Source organism: Elephas maximus, chromosome 18 (assembly GCF_024166365.1).
Source record: "Elephas maximus indicus isolate mEleMax1 chromosome 18, mEleMax1 primary haplotype, whole genome shotgun sequence".
Classification (NCBI taxonomy): domain Eukaryota; kingdom Metazoa; phylum Chordata; class Mammalia; order Proboscidea; family Elephantidae; genus Elephas; species Elephas maximus.
Genome location: NC_064836.1, coordinates 16,092,604 through 16,110,985, shown reverse-complemented (window position 1 = coordinate 16,110,985; position 18,382 = coordinate 16,092,604). Strand labels below are relative to the sequence as shown.

Genomic DNA, 18,382 nt, shown 5'->3' with positions numbered 1-18,382 from the left:
GCACCCCTTGCGAAAGTCAGAGGAGCTCACACAGCATCTTTCCAAACCAGGAGGCGTCTGGAGAATGGTGAGATTTAGAGGAAGGCTCAGTTTTTCTGGAGAGCAGTTGGGCAGCGTTAACCATGAAATACGGGCATCACTGATTCACTCTTTTACTTTGGGGGCTAGATGCGAAGACCTAGAGGGGTACTTTCAGCCTCTGACATGCATCTGACTCACCAGGGGGTCTTCTTCAAGGTTCTGATTTGGTAGGTCTTGGGGATGGGTCTGAGAGTTTGCATTTCCAACACCCTTCCAGATACTGTGGAGTCTGTTGGTCTGTGGACCTCACTTGACTGGCAGAGACTAAACCAGTTGTCATCAAGTCCATTCTGATTCATGGTGACCCCATGTGAGTCAAAGTAGAACTGTCCTCCCTAGGACTTTCAATGGTTGATTTTTCAGAAGTAGATCATCACACCTTTCTTCTGAGACACCTCTGGGTGGACTCAAACCTCCAACCTTTCAGTTAGTAGCTGAGAGTGTCAACGGCACCACTTAGGGACTCCAGTGGAATACTAACTGAGGTGTTTCAACAAATGGATGTAGCACTGGAAGTGCTCGCATGTCTATGCCAAGAAATTTTGAAGACAACTAACCTGGCCAACCGACTGGAAGAGATCCATATTTATGCCTATTCCCAAGAAAGGTGATCCAACTGAATGTGGAAATTATTGAACAATATCATTAATATCACATGTAAGCAAAATTTTGCTGATGATCAAAAGCAGCTGTAGCAGTATTTCGACAGGGAAATGCCAGAAATTCAAGCCGGATTTAGAAGAGGACGTGCGACCAGGGATATCATGGCTGATGTCAGATGGATCTTGGCTGAAAGCAGAGAATACCAGAAAGATGTTTACCTGTGTTTTATTGACTGTGCAAAGGCATTTGACTGTGTGGATCATAACAAATTATGGATAACATTGTGGAGAATGGGTATTCCAGAACACTTAATTGTGCTCATGAGGAATCTGTACGTGGATCAAGAGGTAGTCGTTCGAACAGAATAAGGGGATACTGTGTGGTTTAAGGTCAGGAAAGGTGTGTGTCACAGTTGTATCCTTTCACCATACCTATTCAATCTGTATGCTGAGCAAATAATCCAAGAAGCTGGACTATATAAGAAGAAGGAGGCATCAGGATTGGAGGGAGGCTCATTAACAACTTGTGTTATGTAGATGACACAACCTTGCTTGCTGAAAGTGAAGAGGGCTTGAAGCACTTACTGATGAAGATCAAAGGCCATAGCCTTCAGTATGGATTACACCTCAACATAAACAAAACAAAAATCCTCACAACTGGACCAATAAGTGACATCACGATAAACAGAGGAAAGATAGAAGTTGCCAAGGACTTCATTTTACTTGGATCCACAATCAACACCCATGGAAGCAGCAGTCAAGAAATCAAAAGGCACACTGCTTTAGGCAAATCAGCTGCAAGAGATCTCTTTAAAGTGTTAAAAAGCAAAGATGGCATCTTGAGGACTAAAGTGCGCCTGACCCAAGCCACAGTGTTCTCAAATGCCTCATATGCATGCGAAAGCTGGACAATGAATAAGGAAGACCGAAGAAGAATTGAAGCCTTTGAATTGTGGTGTTGTCAAAGAACATTGAACATACCAGGAACTGCGAGAAGAACCAATAAATCTGTTTGGAAGAAGTACAACCAGAATGCTGCTTAGAAGCAAGGATGGCTAGACTATGTCTCACATACGTTGGACATGTTATCAGGAGGGATCAGTCCCTGGAGAAGGACATCATGCTTGCTAAAGTAGAGGGTGAGCGAAAAAGAGGAAGACCTCAATGAGATGGACTGACACAGTGGCTGCAACAATGGGCTCAAGCACAGCAACAATTGTAGGGATGGGGCAGAACCAGGCAGTGTTCTGTTCTGTGGTACATAGGGTCTCTATGAGTCGGAACCGACTCGACGGCACCCAACAAGAGGGACTCCAGCAAGAGACTACAAAAGACTATATTGTTTGACATCTGAAGAAATCAGGTTTCAAAAGGCAAGCATAGAGTCAGCTGCAGTGAAGGGGAGCTACCCACACTTTGGGGTATTATATTTGCTGAGTAGTACACATTCTGTGGTAGGCAGCCTCTATAATTTCCTGGTATTCACACTCATAATTCACTCCCCTTGAGTGTGGGCTAGAGTTAGTGACTCACTTCTGGTGAATGGAATGCAGCAGAGGTGATGGGATATGGCTTCTGAGATTAAGTTACAAAAAGACTGTGGCTTGTCTTGGGAGCTCTCTGACTTGCTCCCTCTGAGGGAAACCAGCTGCCATGTTGTGAGCAGCTCAATGGAGAGGCCCAGTGTGGTAAGGAACTAAAAGAAGCTTTTGGCGAACAGTCAGCCAGGAACTGAGCCCTCAGCCCAACAACCCACAAGAAACTGAATCCTGCCAACAACCACGTGAGCGAGCCTGGAAACAGATCCTCTTCCAGTCAAGCCTTCAGATGAGACTACAGCCCTGGCCAACACTGTCACCATAAGCTTATGAGGCCTTGAGCCTGAGGTCCCCAGCTAAGCTACCCCTGGATTCCCAGCCCACAGAAACTGTGAGCCAATAAATGCTTACTGTTTTAAGTTGCTAAGTTTTAAGGTAATTTGTTATATACACAGCAATAGATACTTAATATCAATGCTATGAAAGGAAAAAATTGTTAACAAGGCCTGTTGGAGAGGCATGCTTTTTTTTTCAAGGTTCCTTGAGATTGAGGATGTATACAACCCAAGAAAAAGTTAGAGCAAGGAATAAAGTACACACACACCCAGAGCTCAGAGTAACAAAGGAGGGTCCTGAAATCTGGGCCCGGGCAGACTTTCTGGGCCTGCTAACTATTGCTATGCCTCTCAGTCATACACATGTATCAGCCGGTACCCTCCCATGGAGGTGGTCTTCTTTACCACCTGTGTTCTGCATTCTATTTATCATTTTAGGAAATGTGATTATTAATGCTGCTTTGGTAAGCAAACCAATCTTTTCAATGAAACACTTTGATGAACAAATCAGTCTTTTTTTAATTAGGAAAAAAGATAAAACAAAAATAATGATCTGAATTGATGCAATTACCATGTTTTCTTCAACAGTGGCTGCCATCTCTAGCTCTGCATGATGCTTACTCTACTGTGTCTCCTCTCCTGCAGTTTCCCTCTACACTCCTTTCAGAGCAATGAAGATGTGGGGGAAAGAGCCAGGCCATTGTGCTTACACACACTGTAACTTCCAGGAGCTCCCTGCCCCCTCACCTGCTTACCCACTACCGTTAAACTTCTTGCTGGGGGGAACAAACTGGACTCACTTTCAGGGCAGGTACTGGTCAACGAGAGGAGACACGGGCTGGTGGCCCTGAGGGGACCAACTCAAGAGTAATCACATCAGCCTAACCTGGGCGGAACGTGAACAGCCTTTGTTACCCATTAGGGGTTTTTAACACAAAGGCAGCTGAAGCACTGAGTTGGGGCCAGGTTATCTAGGAAGCAGCCTGCAGAGCTAGGACCTGTGTAGCATGGCAGGGCCAGCAATGGGGTTAAATGACGGTGTGCGTGCCCCAGAAAGGCCTCTGGCAGAGGCTGCTAACTCAGCCTAATACCACCAACACACAGATGACGCCTGTGCTAATATCCCTACTCCAGGTTTCTTCCCTGAGGACCAGACTATGTTCACTGCCTACTCAAAATCTCTGCTTGGATATCTAATGGGTACCTCAAATGGGCACGGCCACATCAGTAATTTGTCCTAATCCCTTCCTCCACATCTTGTCTATGGCATTACTAGTCCCCTGTTGCTTTTGCCAAAAATTTAAAATTGTGAGTCAATCTTCATTTCTCTTTCCTCACACTCTACATCCAACCCATCATCAAGTCCTGTCAATGCTATGTTCAAAATACATCCCAACCTGGCTGCTCCCCACCACCTACTTCGGCACTACCCAGTCCAAGCCATATCCCATCTGCTCTAGACACTACAAGACCTCTGAACAGGTCTCACTGCTTCTCTTCCCCGACCTTCTACAGCAAATTCTCCACACAGCAGCTGGCAGGTTTTTAAAAAACGTATGAATTAGATCATAACATTCTTTTGCTTAAAACCTTCCAATTTCTTACCAAATCCAAAACCATCACTGTGACCCTCTGGGCTTAATGGTCTTGAACATCCCTATGGCTCCTTCTTTCACTTCCTTTAGGCTGCAGCTCATATACTTCCCAGAGAGGCCTTTCCCAACTGTCCCATCTAAAGTAGCTCTCCCTCCCTTCACCTCTTCCCCCACTCAGACTCCGCATTCTCTATCCCCTTTCTTATCCGTCTATTTTTCTTTAAAGCACTTATTACCACCTGACATATCTGTTATTACCTGTCTCCTCCTCTGGAACTTAAGCTAAATGATATCAGGGCTTTCGTCTCTTATTTACCAACGTATTCTTACAGCCTAGAATTTTTATAGCAGGCCCAGCACACAGTAGGTATTCAATACTTATTTGCTGGAATGAATGAATAGACATAGGTCCTTATGTAAATTTCTAGCAGTCAAGCCAAGGTTCACTGGGAAAGCTACTCACTGATTGAGGAAGGCAAAGAGGTATCTCATGATGATCAGAGTGGTTTTGGGCAGAGCCAGGAGGACTTTTCGGATGTGCGTTGCTCTCTCCTGCAGGTTATCCATTGCTGAAGAAGAAAGGTACGTGTTACCCTCCGCTGTGGCCGAGACCCCAGGAAGTCATGGCCAGAAGTCCCTTACTCTCTGCAGGTGCAACACCGACAGCACTCAGGTGAAGCCCACACACAGTGAAAGCGGTTTCATCCCTGTGTTCTCGGACAGGCACATGCTGAGCTGCACACATTCCCGATGCAGGACTTGAGCTGTATGTTCCATGGGCACAGAAGGGGCTGGGGATGTCCCCCACTCTACCTACTGCTCTCTGACTAAAACAACCACAGACAGAAACTGTCCATAAACCTGCTATGGCTGCTCAACATCCAGCCTTAGAGGTCCTACCTCTGGGGAGGGAGAGGCCGTGCAGACCCTGTCCTGCTCGTTCTACACATGTCAGCTCATCCTCTGGAAGAGCCTGCCTTATTTTCCCCTCCCTTAAAAAAAAAAAAAAATTTTTTTTTTTTTTTTTTTTTTAATCTACAGTAGGAATGAGTAGAACATGGTCAAAGGCAGGGGATGGCAGGTACCTGTATCTGGGAAGAAGACCAAAGATGTTTCCTGACTGGTGTACTGTGGGCAGGCTAATTACAGGTATGGACCCAGGTCTGAGGCCTCCACCATGGCAGCCTCCCCACCCTCCCAGTTTGCTATGCGGGTACTATAGTTTTCTGTGAGTGCCTTTATGTGAAAAAGAACTGGGAAGGGTGGATTAGAAGCAAGAGCACAGCTCAAGGAGAGGATTGGGTAACCAAGTTATCTTGTACTGTTTTGGAAACCCCAGCCCAGCATAAGAGACTTTAGCTAGGCCCAGTTCTGGAAAAAGACATGGCCAGAGGGATGCATATGTTTAATTACTCACATAACTCATTTCCACTAGACTCCCACAAATGAGTGGGTCAATACAAAACCAAACAAGAGAGTTAGCCTCCCGAATGCTCAAGGGCAGGCACTCACAGCATACACTGAGTCAAAATAGAAAGTCAGGGGCTGTGAAGACCCTGGCTGACCTGGGAAGAAGGATCTTTTCTTCATTTCAAAGGCACTGCCCACTCTAGCCTCTGGAGCCATCATTCAGATGGTGTATGCTTCCAGAAGGGCCTGATATTAATCTAGGTTTCCATAGATTGCCTTCCATGGAAAACAAATGAGATGTTCCAGTATCATGAGCTAAACTAAATGGCTACGAATAGCTTTTTAAGCCCCAAATTTTAGGGTAACAAAATTCGATCTAACAAAGATAGAGAATATACCTCTCTCTAGGCAAATATATTGCTACTTAGAAACGTGCCGTGGACTTCTAGTCCTAGAAGAACACATTAATGTATCTAGCAGGTACTGTCATGCCTTGTTTAAAGCATCAAGCAGGAGATATTTGCTGCTTTGCTTTCTCCCTTTGTATCATGAAAAGCGCAAGCTAATGTATAAGCTTCAAATCATTAAAAAGGGCTGTCTCTTTTATATGAGTACAAAGGTATTTTGCTAAAGGAAGATAAAGGAGTTTAAAATGGAGGTAAACGAGAGAGGAAAAAGCCAGGAGTCCCGACTCACGATTCTACACTCTTCCTGAAAAGTCGTACCTCCTCTCCCACCAGGAGATGAAGAAGTGAGGAGGAGGAGGACAGACACTTCACTGTGGACAAGGGGAAACTTTACTGAAAAGCTTATAAGAAACAAAGACCCTGTGGAAATTTTTAACTGTTGCTACAAGGTTTAGGGAGAAACTTTCTGGGCTCTGCCCAGAATCCAGTCTGAAGCCAAATTCATACGTACTGACGCAGGCGATCAGGTCATGGAAGATGTCCTTGGGGAAGAGAGGGTGTTCCAGTCCCCGGAAGTAAAGCTTTAGGACGCCAGCTATGGAGTCCATGTCATGGTCATTCTGGTCCCCAGCCAGGGGGTCCTCTCCTGGGGATAAACAACCCCCCCAAAATGGAAAGACGGAATGAGAAAGGCAAAAACTACAGAGGATGAGGCAGCAATGGTGACTATGTCCTAGTCCCGGTCCATCAGCTCTCTGCCCAGCATGGTGGCCACATGTGGAAGTAGAGCAGGGAATAGATAAAGCAGAGGCTGCTCAGGCTCAGGGGCTCCCGGGCCAGTGGAGGGGCAGGAGAATCTATCAGCATGAACTCTTTTGTGCCAGACTAGCTCAGGAACGCTCCCTATGGGCTGCGGATGGGCCATATCACCTGCCTTTCTCATAAGGATCATGAAACCATGCTGGGACCGAGCCCCTGGGGGAGGAAAATGAGGCTAGCTCCTCCGACTAACTCTTGCTCCTCTTGGCCTGCAACAAAGGACACCTACTTACAGGAGAACAATTGTGCCCGAGCTCCCTATGGAAAATCTCATATCAGATGTAATGAGATTTAATGATGGGACCAACCTGAAATTGAAGCTATATATATCCATTACAGTGACGGAAATTGCCAAAGCTTGCCCATTACCCTAATTGCCCACAAGATAATAAATGGGCTACGACGAGCAGGCGTATTAGCCTGGATATTAACTGCCACCAAGGGTCCCGGATGAAGCCATAAACCGCCCAGCTATCACAGTTAACTTCTTGAGTTCGGTAGATCGTCGAGGAGACAGGCAGGATGAGTGGGGCTGAGGGAGGAAGGAGGGAACTGGGATGTGTCCCAGTGGTTTTTCCCTGCACGGGCAAGGGGCCAATGCCTACAATAGAGCAGGTGCCCTGGCTGAAGGGGGAGGCAAGCTGACTTCCTAACCTGTGGGGATCTTCCAGGGGAGAAAGGGTAAAGTCAAGTCGCGGGGTGAGAAGGGGGATGAGAAGGGGGATAGGGAAAACATTTGGCTTATCTTCAAGGTTGCTTCCTCACCTCTTTCAAAAGCGTTTTTGATGTCATTTACTTCCACCTGGGATCCCGACACCCGGAAAATCCCTTCATGCTGTAGTCCTGGAAAACAGGGAAAAGCGATCAAGAAGAAAAAGCAAACTGACAAAGCCAGCTCCAGGTTCAGTTGACTGTCTCTCTCCCCAAGCCAGTGTGCATTTAGGCACCCAGGGGATCTAGCCTCTCTTCTTTGGGCCAAAAGAGAAAAGCATGCACGAGACTTCTGGAAAAATCACTGGAATGACTATGAGGTGTTAGCCTAAAGAAAGCACCGAGTCAGCAATTTAAATGCAGGGGCATTTACACCTGACTTCACCTCTGACTCCTAGGGAGACTCTGAGGCAAGTTCCTCACCTTGCCTTTGCCTCTCTGTTCCCATCTGCGAAATGGAGGGAGGGAGCCCTGATGCTATCCTAATCACCCAGGGTCAAGATGGGAAACAAGGGCATGACAGGCAAGACACTAGAGATCATTGGAGGAGTTTCAAAAGGTTCGAATAACTACAAAAGGTGCTCTCTAATTACTGTGCTAGTTATTTCGACCCTCTTTGACTATTCTAGGGGACAATACTTTCAAAATTTAATGAAAAAAGATGTAAAAATATAAGTGATTAGTCACCAGATATTATTGCCAGACATTGTGCTAGGCACTGGCCCTTGATGGCAGCTTTACTCTAATAATAATAAATAACGCTTGCTCCTAGCTGTCAGGGATTGAATTGTGTCTCCCAGAAATGTGTGTCAACTTGGCTAGGTCATGATTCCCAGTATTGTGTGGTTGTCTACCATTTTGTGATCTGATGTGATTACACTATGTGTTATAAATCCTAACCGCTATGACGTTAACTATGATGTTAATGGGAACCCTGGTGGCATAGTGGTTAAGAGCTATGACTGCTAACTAAAAGGTTGGGAGTTCGAATCCACCAGGGGCTCACTGGAAACTCTATAGAGCAGTTCTACTCTGTCCTACAGGGTCAGGGCCGCTATGAGTCTGAATCCCCTCTACAACAATGGGTTTTTATGATGTTAATGAGGCTAGATTAGAGGCAGTTATGCTAATGAGGAAGGACTCAACCTACAGGATTAGGGTGTATTTTGAGTTAATCTCTTTTGAGATATAGAAGAGAATCAAGCAGAGAGGAGGGGGATCTCATTACCACCAAGCAAGAAGAGCCAGGAGAGTGCATATCCTTTGGACCAGGGGACCCTGTGCTGAGAAGCTCCTAGACCAGAGGAAGATTGAGAACAAGGACCTTCCCCCAGAGCCGACAGAGAGAGAAAGGCTTCTCCTGAAGCTGGCACCCTGTATTTGAACTTCTAACCTCTTAGACTGTGAGAGAATAAATTTCTGTTTGTTAAAGCCATCCACTTGTGGCACTTCTATTATAGCAGCACTAGATAACTAAGACAGAATCTGGTACTGGAACAGTGGGATGCTCCTCTAACAGATACCTAAAATGTAAAAGCAGTTTTGAAACTGAATGGTAGAAGCTGGAAGAGTTTTAAAGTGCCTAACAGTAAAAGCCTAGATTGCTTCGAAGAGACTGTTGGTGAAATTATGGACATCAGACAATTCCCGTGAGGCCTGAGGAGGAAGAGGGGGGAAATGTAACACTGGAGACAGTGCAGACAGTGAGAAGCAGCAGCAGAGAAACGGCAGCAGCAGAACCAGAAGGCCAATACAAGAGTGCTGGAGCTGAACCACGGAGTGGGAGAGCTGAGTGTCTTTCAGCCAAGGTTTACTGGTGGAGTGGACTGCCTTAAAGCACTTATTGGTGGAGCTACAGAGCTTTAGAACACTTGCCCCCACAGGGCAGACTCAGGTGGCAAGGCCCGAGGGGCCGAGAGGCCAAGGAACTAGGAAGCAAGCTGAAGAGACAAGGAACATGGGAAGCAGAGCTGCCTTAGTCTCAAAGAGTAGGGCCATGACCTCTGGGACCTCAAAGGGTGGAACTATGGCTTCTGGGGCTTGAAAGGGTAGGGCCACAGCCTCCTAGGTTTCAAAGCATCAGATCTCCACCTACGTGGTTCTGGAGTGTGGGGCTGCCTTTCATGAGTTCCAGAGGGATAGGGCCAGATCTGCTGCCCAAAGCTGAGGGGGTGGGGCTGCCATATCCAAGGGGCAGAAAAATGGGGCCTGTTAGGCCTGAGGAGGTTAAGCTGCTACTCAGATGAGCTAGGAGAATGGGGCTGCCGAAATGCAAGGGAGCAAAGTTGCCATTCCGGTGGGCCTGGAAGGTGGAACTGAAACCCAGGGCTGAGGGGCCTCCACCCAGAATCTGGAGAGTGTGGCTAACACCCATAGTCTGGAGGGCAGGGCCACTGCCTAAGTGGTCTCAGAGCACACAGGATAATGTGTTCTGCTGACTTGCTTGGTGCCTGTTATCCCTTTTTTCCCTCCAGTTCCTCCCATTTGTAACAGAAATGTCTAGCTTGTGCCTGTTTCACCATTGTACTCTGGAAGCAGCAGACTTGTATTCTAGATTTTTCAGATGAAGAGGAATTTTGCCGAAGATGGAATTTGGACTTGGAGTTGATTTAAGACTTTTGGGATATTATGGGGTGAAAGTGTTTTCCATATGGCAAAGACATGAATTTTTAGAGGTCAAAGGAAAGAATGTGTGGATCGAATTATATTCCCCCAAAATGTATGTCAACTTGGCTAAGCCATGATTCCCAGTATTGTGTGGTTGTCCACCATTTTGTGATCTGATGTAATTATCCTATGTGTTGTAAATCCTAACCTCTAAGATGTTAATGAGTCACAATTAGAGGCAGTTATGTTAATGAGGCAGGATTCAACCTATAGGATTAGGTTGTATCTTGAGTCAACCTCTTTTGAGATATAAAAGAGAGACCGAGCAGAGAGGAGGGGGGCCTCATTACCACCAAGCAAGAAGAGTCAGAAGCAAGCTCATCCTTTGGGCCTGGGGTCCCTGAGCTGAGAAGCTCCTAGACCAATGGAAGATTGATGACAAGCACCTTCCCCCAGAGCTGGCAGAGAGAGCACTCCTTGCCCTGGAGCTGGCACTCTGAATTCGGACTTCTAGCCTCCCAGACTATGAAAGAATAAATTTCTCTTTGTTGAAGCCATCCACTTGTAGTATTTCTGTTTTAGCAGTACTAAATAACTAAGACACTAGGTATACATCCAAATGAATTGAAAACAGGAATACAAATGGAATCTGGTACACCAGTGTTGACTGCAGCACTTTTCAAGATAGCCAAAAGGTGGAAACAACCCAATTGTCCATCAACACATGCATGGATAAGCAAAATGTGGTACATACATACAATGGAATATTATTCAACCATAAAAAAGAATGAAGTTCTGAGACACATGCTACAGTATGGATGAATTTTGAGAACATTATGCTGAGTGCAATAAGTCTGAAATATCTAGAATAGGCAAGTGTATAGAGACCAAAGTTTATTAGTGGTTACCAGGGGTGGGAAGGAGGGAGAAGAGAGAGTCTTTGTTTAAAGGGTACTGAGTTTTTGCTAACAGCAGTGGAATAATTTGGAAGTAGATGGTGGTGATAGTTGCACAACGTGATAAGCACGATCAGTGTCACTGAACTGTACATGCAAAAAATGTCAAATAGGTATATATTTTGTTTTATATACATATAAAAAAACATTTTAAAATAATATTTTATTGTGTTCTTGGTGAAAGTTTACATAGCACGTTAGGTTCCCATTTAAAATTATTACACATATTGTTCAGAGACATTGGTTACATTTTTCACAACGTTTTAACAGTCTCATTAATTCCCTTCTGGATGTTTGCTTCTAGTAATCTGGTTTCCCTGACCCCTTACCCTTTCATCTTTCCTTTAAAGTAATTGTTGACCATTTGGTCTGCTATATACTCTTAGCCACAAGAAAACAAACAAAAACAATTCTCATATAGTGCTTTGCTGTTAACAAATACTTTGATAGAAACAAATCATCTGGTCCTCACGGGAGCCATGTAAGATAGGGGTTACCCTTCTCAAGATGAGGGGACTGATGAGTTATGACCAGCCTTAGGTTATGTAGGTATAAGAACCAGAGCCATCTTCCCTCTGTGCTGGCTCTACACCACTGTACTGTGGCACAGCAGTACCGGACCTGCACCAAACCCCACCCTGCTGGCTCTGGCGAGCTGTGCTGTGGCCAAGCGGAACAGGCCTTGTGCCACACCCTGCCTCACAGGCTCCACCCCGCTGCACAGCAACAAATGATCCAGCCCCATACCCTTATTCCCCCCTGCCCCTGCTGCATCATAGCTAAGCAACCAGTGCTTCCCATTCACACAAGGTAGTAAGAGCTATTATGCCCACAGACAAGCAAGGAACAAAGCACACCTGGCCCACATAGACATGTCAAAACAAAACAAAAAAGCAAGATGAAACAAATAAACTTATAATCTATAAATAAGGAACACAATACCTAAATGTCTCAGAGACAGCAGACAATATCAACACATAAAAAAGCAGGACAAGATGGCTCCAGCAAGTGACCAAAATAAAGCATCAGATGGCCTTAAGGTAGACCAAAAGGCACTGGAACTACCTGACATAGAATTCAAAAATCTAATATTCAGGGCTCTCCAAGAGATTAGAAAAGAGATCAAGGAAAACACAGACAAAGCTCAGGAAAATACAGATGCAATAATGGAAAACACAGACAAAACCAATCAAAACATAGCCAAAATCAAGGAAAACACAGATAAAGCAATAGAAGAATTCAGGAAAATAATATAAGGACAAAACATCAACAAAGTAAATAAACAATTAGAAATCATACAAAAGCAGCAACTAGAAATTCAAATGAAAAACAACAAAATTTCAGGTATGGACAACTCAACAGATGGTTTAGGTGCAAATTTGAAACAATGGTGGACAGAATCAGCAAAATTGAAGACAGATCTATTGACACCACTGTGAGAAAAATCAGAGAAAAAAACGAAGTAAGAATTATGTGGGAATACACAATCAAGGGCAAAAACTTGCACGTGAACAGAGTTCTGGAAGAGGGGGAGCAAAACACAGAAGGATTGTTGAAGATCTGCTGGCAGAAAACTTGCCAAATATAAAAGACAAAAAGATGACCATCTAAGAAGCTCAAACAGACCCCAAAAGAAAGTCACCAAAACATATCATAATCACACTTGCCAAAACCAAAGACAAAGAAAGAATTCTGAGGGCAACTCAAGAAAAGTGAAAAGACACAAAGGGGAAACAATACAACTAAGCGCTGGTTATTTGGCAGAAACTATGCAGGCAAGAAGGTAAGAAGATTTCATAAAACATAGAAAGAAAAAATCCTGAAAAATTCTCTCTCAAATCAAATGGTGAAGTTAGGATATCTCCAGATAAATAGGAATTAAGGGAATTCATAAAAACCAAACCAAACTTACAAGAAATATTAAAAGGAGTCCTTCCATTAGAGAAACAACATCATCAGACAACAACCTGAGTCTAGGACACAGGGCAGCATCAGGCAGGTATCAACCTAGGTAATGAGTTTTCAAGGATTAAAAAATAATAATAATAAAAGATTTAAAACAGGGAACCAGAGACACCAATCTATAAATGACAACAGCATCAGAACAGTTAAAGGGGGACTAAATGGTGTAGGTACAGAACTTTCAGATGGAGTGGATGTCAAGATGATATCAAGTAATAAAAGACTGGTCCAAAATTAGAAGGGTAAATTTCAAGGTAGCCACAAAGAAAGTTAACAAACTTACTCATCCAAACAAAAAAGAAGAAAAATATAAAGACTCAATAGACACAAAATCTATAATAAAATCTATAATAGTGAAAGAAATGCCACAAACAAAAGGAACTCCCAACCCAAACCCACTGCTGTCGAGTCGATTCCGACTCATAGCGACCCTATGGGACAGAGTAGAACTGCCCCACAGAGTTTCCAAGGAGCGCCTGGTGGATTCGAACTGCCGACCTCTTGGTCAGCAGCCGTAGCACTTAACCACTATGCCACCAGGGTTTCCTAAAAGGAACTCAGCACACGAAAACAACAGGAACAAAGAAAATGTCAACACCACAAAAATAAATAACAGCAATAAACTCACAGCTACCGATAATCACACCGAATGTAAGCAACTTTATAAAATAAAGAGACAGAGAGTGACAGAATGGATAAAAAAAAAAACATGACCCATCAATATACTGTCTACAAGAGACACACATTTGACACAAAGATATAAATATATTAAAAATCAAAGGATGGAAAAAAATATATCAAGCAAAGAGCAACCCAAAAAGTGCAGCAGTGGCAATACTACCTCAGATAAAATAGATTATAAGGCAAAATTCACCATAAAAGACAAGGAAGGATATTATATAATGATTAAAGGGACAACCCACCAAGAAGATATAACCTTAATAAATATCTATGTACCCAATAACAGAGGTTCAAAATACATAAAGCAAACTCTTAATAGCACTGAAAAGAGAAATTGTTTCACAAAAATAGTAGGAGATTTCAACACACATCTCTTGGTAAAGGACAGAACATCTAGAAAAAAAGTCAACAAAGATACAGATGATCTAAATGCCACAATCAACCAACTTGACCTCCAAAAAAACCAAGCCAAACCCAGTGCTGTTGAGTCGATTCCGACTCATAGCAACCCTAAAGGACAGAGTAGAACTGCCCCACAGAGTTTCCAAGGAGCACCTGGCAGATTCGAACTGCCGACCCTTCGGTTAGCAGATGTAGCACTTAACCACTACACCACCAGGGTTTCCTAACTTGACCTCATAGACATATATGTAGAACACTCCACCTAACAGCAGTAAAGTATACATTCTTTTCCAACACATAGGGGACATCCTCCAGAATAGACCACATTTTAGGCAACAGAGCAACCCTCAACAAAATCCAAAACACTGAGATAATACAAAGCATCTTCTGTAATCACAAGGCCATAAAAGTAGAAATTAATAACAGGAAGGGCAAGGAAAAAAAAAAAAAAAAAGCAAACATGGAAACTGAATAAACTTGCTTAAAAACCACTGGGTAATAGAAAAAATCAAAGATGGAATAAAAAATTCATAGAATCAAATGAGAATGAAAACACATCACACCAAAACCTTTGGGACACAGCAATTTACAGCAATACACGAACATACTAAAAAAGAAGAAAGGGTCAAAATAAAAAAATTAGTTCTAAACTCGAACAAATAGAGAACAGCAAAAGAAGCCCATGGTCACAGAAGAAAGGAAATAATTAATATTATAACAGAAATAAATTAAATAGAGAACAGAAAAACAATAGAAAGAATCAACAAGAACAAAAGTTGGTTCTTTGAAAAGATCAGCAAAACTGACAAACCACTGGCCAAATTGACAAAAGAAAAACAGGAGAGGATGCACATAACCCAAGTAAGAAATGAGATGTGGAAGATTACAACTGACCCAACTGAAATAAAAAGGGTCATAACAGAGTACTATGAAAAACTGTACTCCAACAAATTTGAAATCATAGAGGAAATGGGCAAATTTTTAAAAACACATTACCTACCTATACTAACACAAACTGAAGTAGAAAATCTGAACAGACTCATAAGAAGAGATGAGATTGAAAAGGTAATTAAAAAAACTCCAAAAAACAACAACAAAAAAGTCCTGACCTGGATGGCTTCACCAGAGTATTCTTCCAGACATTCAGAGAAGAGTTCATACCAGTACTACTCAAACTATTTCAAAACATAGAAAAGGAAGGAATACTTCTGAATTCATTCTATGAAGCCACCATAACCCTGATACTAAAACCATGCAAAGACACCACACAAAAAAGAAAATTATAGACCAATATCTCTCATGAATATAGATCCAAAAATTCTCAACAAAATTCTAGCCAATAGAATTAAGCATCATGTAAAAAAAAAAAAAAATACACCACAACCAGGTGAGGTTCATATTAGCTATGCAAGGACGGTTCAACATTAGAAAATCGATCAATGTAATCCATCACATAAATAGAATACGAGAAAAGAATCACGCGATAACTTTAATTTACACAGAAAAGAGATTTCTGAAGTTCAACACCATTCCTGATAAAAACTCGCAACAAAATAGGAATAGAAGGGAAATTCTTCAACATAATAAAGGGCATCTATACAAAACCAGCAGGCAGCATCATTCTCAACAGAGGCTAAAGGCATTCCTCCTAAGAATGGGAACAAGACAAGGACACCCTTTATCACTATTCCTATTTAACATTGTGCTGCAAGTTCTAGCTAGAGCAATAAGGCAAGAAAAAGAAATAAAAGGCATCCAAATTGGTAAGGAAAAAGTAAAACTATCCCTATTCACAGATGATGTACTATACATTGAGAACCCTAAAGATTCCACAAAAAAATTACTGGTACTAATAGAAAGATTCAGCAGAGTAGCAGGATACAAGATCAACACATAAAAATCAGTTGGATTCCTACATGCCAACAAAGAAAACTACAAAAAGGAAATCAGGAAAACAATACCATTTATAATAAACCCGTTGCTATAGAGTTGATTCCGGCGATATGACAAAGTAGAACTGCCCCATAGGGTTTCCAAGTAGCACCTGGTAGATTAGCAGCTGAACTCTTAACCAGTATGCCACCAGGGTTTCCTAAACCAGGGTTTCCTAAAAAAATAAAATACTTAGAAATAAATCTAACCAGGGACATAAAAGACTTACACAAAGAAAACCACAAAACACTATTGCAAGAAACCAAGAGACCTACCCACATGGAAAAACATACCATGCTCACACACAGGAAGATCCAACATTGTGAAAATGTCAATTCTACACAAAGCAATCAACAGATATAATAATCCCAATCCAAATATCAACACTATTCTTTAGTAAGATGGACAAAATAACCAGACACACAGACCAAAGGAACAGAATTAAGAACCCAGATGTAAATCCATCCACCCACGGTCAGCGTATCTTTGACAAAGGCCCAAAATCCATTAAATGGGGGAAAAGACAGTCTTTTTAACAAATAGTACTGGCAAAACTGGATATTCGTCTGTAAATAAATGAATCAGGACCCATAACTTACATCATATACAAAAATTAATTCAAAATGTATCAAAGACCTAAATATAAAACCAAATCCTATAAAGATCATTAAAATAAAAATAGGGTCAACAGTAGGGGCCCTAACATACGGCATAAATAGGATACAAACCATAGTTAACAATGCACAAACACCAGAAGAGAAACTAGATAACTGGGAGCTCCTAAAAATTAAACACTTATGCTTATCAAAAGGCTTCATCAAAAAGTAAAAAGAGAACCTACAGGCTGGGAAAAATTTTTGGCTATGACATATCTGACCAGGGTCTAATCTCTTAAAATGTATAAGACACTGTAACGTCTCAACAACAAAAAGACAAATAATCCAGTTAAAAAATGGGCAAAGGATATGAACAGACACTTCAGCAAAGAAGGCATTCAGGTGCCTAACAGACACGTGAAGAAATTCTTGCCACCATTAACCATTAGAGAAATGCAAATCAAAACTGCAATGAGATACCACCCCACCCTGACATTCCTGGTACTAAACAAACAAGCAAAAACAGAAAATAACAAATGTTGGAAAGGTTTCGGGGAGATTGGAACTGCTTGGGGACAACTAGGTCAACTGGCATAATGCAGTCCATAAATAAAATGTTCTACATCTGACTTTGGTAAGTAGTTTCTGGGGTCTTAAAAGCTTGCAAGCAGTCATCTAAGATACATCTACTGGTCCTGTCCTGCCTAGAGCAAAGGAGAATGAAGAAAACCAAAGATACAAGAGAAATACTAGCCCATAGGACTAATGGGCCACAAGTACCACACCCTCCACCAGCCTGAGCCCAGAACAAAGTGGGAGAAAAATGTAGAACAAAACAAATCCTCTCTCTCTCTCTCTCACACACACCACACACACACACACACACACACACACACACACACACACACACGCGACCAGACTTACGGGTCTACCAGAGACTGTAGGAACCTTGAGCATATGGGCCCCAGGCATCCTTTTAACTCAGATCTGAAGTCACTCCCAAAGTTCACCCTTCAGCCAAAGATTAGAGAGGTCTATAAAATGGAAGCTGGACTATATGAAGAAGAATGTGGCATCAGGATTGGTGGAAGACTCATCAACAACCTGCAATACGCAGATGACACAACCTTCCTTGCTGAAAGCAAAGAAGACTTGAAGCATTCACTGATGAAGATCAAAGACTACAACCTTCAATATGGATTACACTTTGACATAAAGAAGATAAAAATCCTCACAACTGGACCAACAAGTAACATTATGATAAATGGGGAAAGACTGACATTGTCAAGGATTTCATTTTACTTGAATCTACAATTGACCCCCATGGAAGCAGCAGTCAACATATTGTACTGGGCAAATCTGTTGCAAAAGGCCTCTTTGAAGTGTTAAAAAGCAAAGATGTCACTCTGAGGACTAAGGCACGCCTGACCCAGGCCATGATATTTTCAATTGCCTCATATGCACATGAAAGCTGGACAACAAATAAGGAAGACCGGCAAGAATTGATGCCTTTGAATTACGGTGTTGGTGAAGAATATTGAATATACCATGGATGGATGAACAAACATGTCTGTCTTGGAAGAAATACAGCCAAAGTGAGGATTATGAGGCTTCATCGCACGTACTTTAGACATGTCATCAGAAGCGATTAGGCCCTGGAGAACGACATCATGCTTGGTAAAGTAGAGAGTCAACAGAAAAGAGGAAGATCCTCAACAAGATGGACTGACACAGTTGCTGCAAAAATA

At 42.6% G+C, this 18,382-nt stretch overlaps 1 protein-coding gene across 13 annotated transcripts in view; it reads right to left on the bottom strand.

The window, feature by feature from the left end:
- SRGAP2 (SLIT-ROBO Rho GTPase activating protein 2) overlaps positions 1-18,382 on the bottom strand; it is a 298,674-nt gene that overhangs the window by 21,946 nt on the left and 258,346 nt on the right. For all 13 annotated transcript variants that reach the window (XR_007513824.1, XR_007513823.1, XM_049858123.1 and 10 more), the window contains 3 exons: positions 7,553-7,630; positions 6,480-6,614; positions 4,615-4,720 (listed from right to left, as the gene is read on the bottom strand). Coding sequence is in view for 11 of the 13 variants with exons in the window: in XM_049858123.1 (XP_049714080.1) it covers positions 4,615-4,720; positions 6,480-6,614; positions 7,553-7,630 (319 nt within the window). In the remaining 2 variants the exon portion in view is untranslated. The remainder of the gene's footprint in view (positions 1-4,614; positions 4,721-6,479; positions 6,615-7,552; positions 7,631-18,382) is intronic.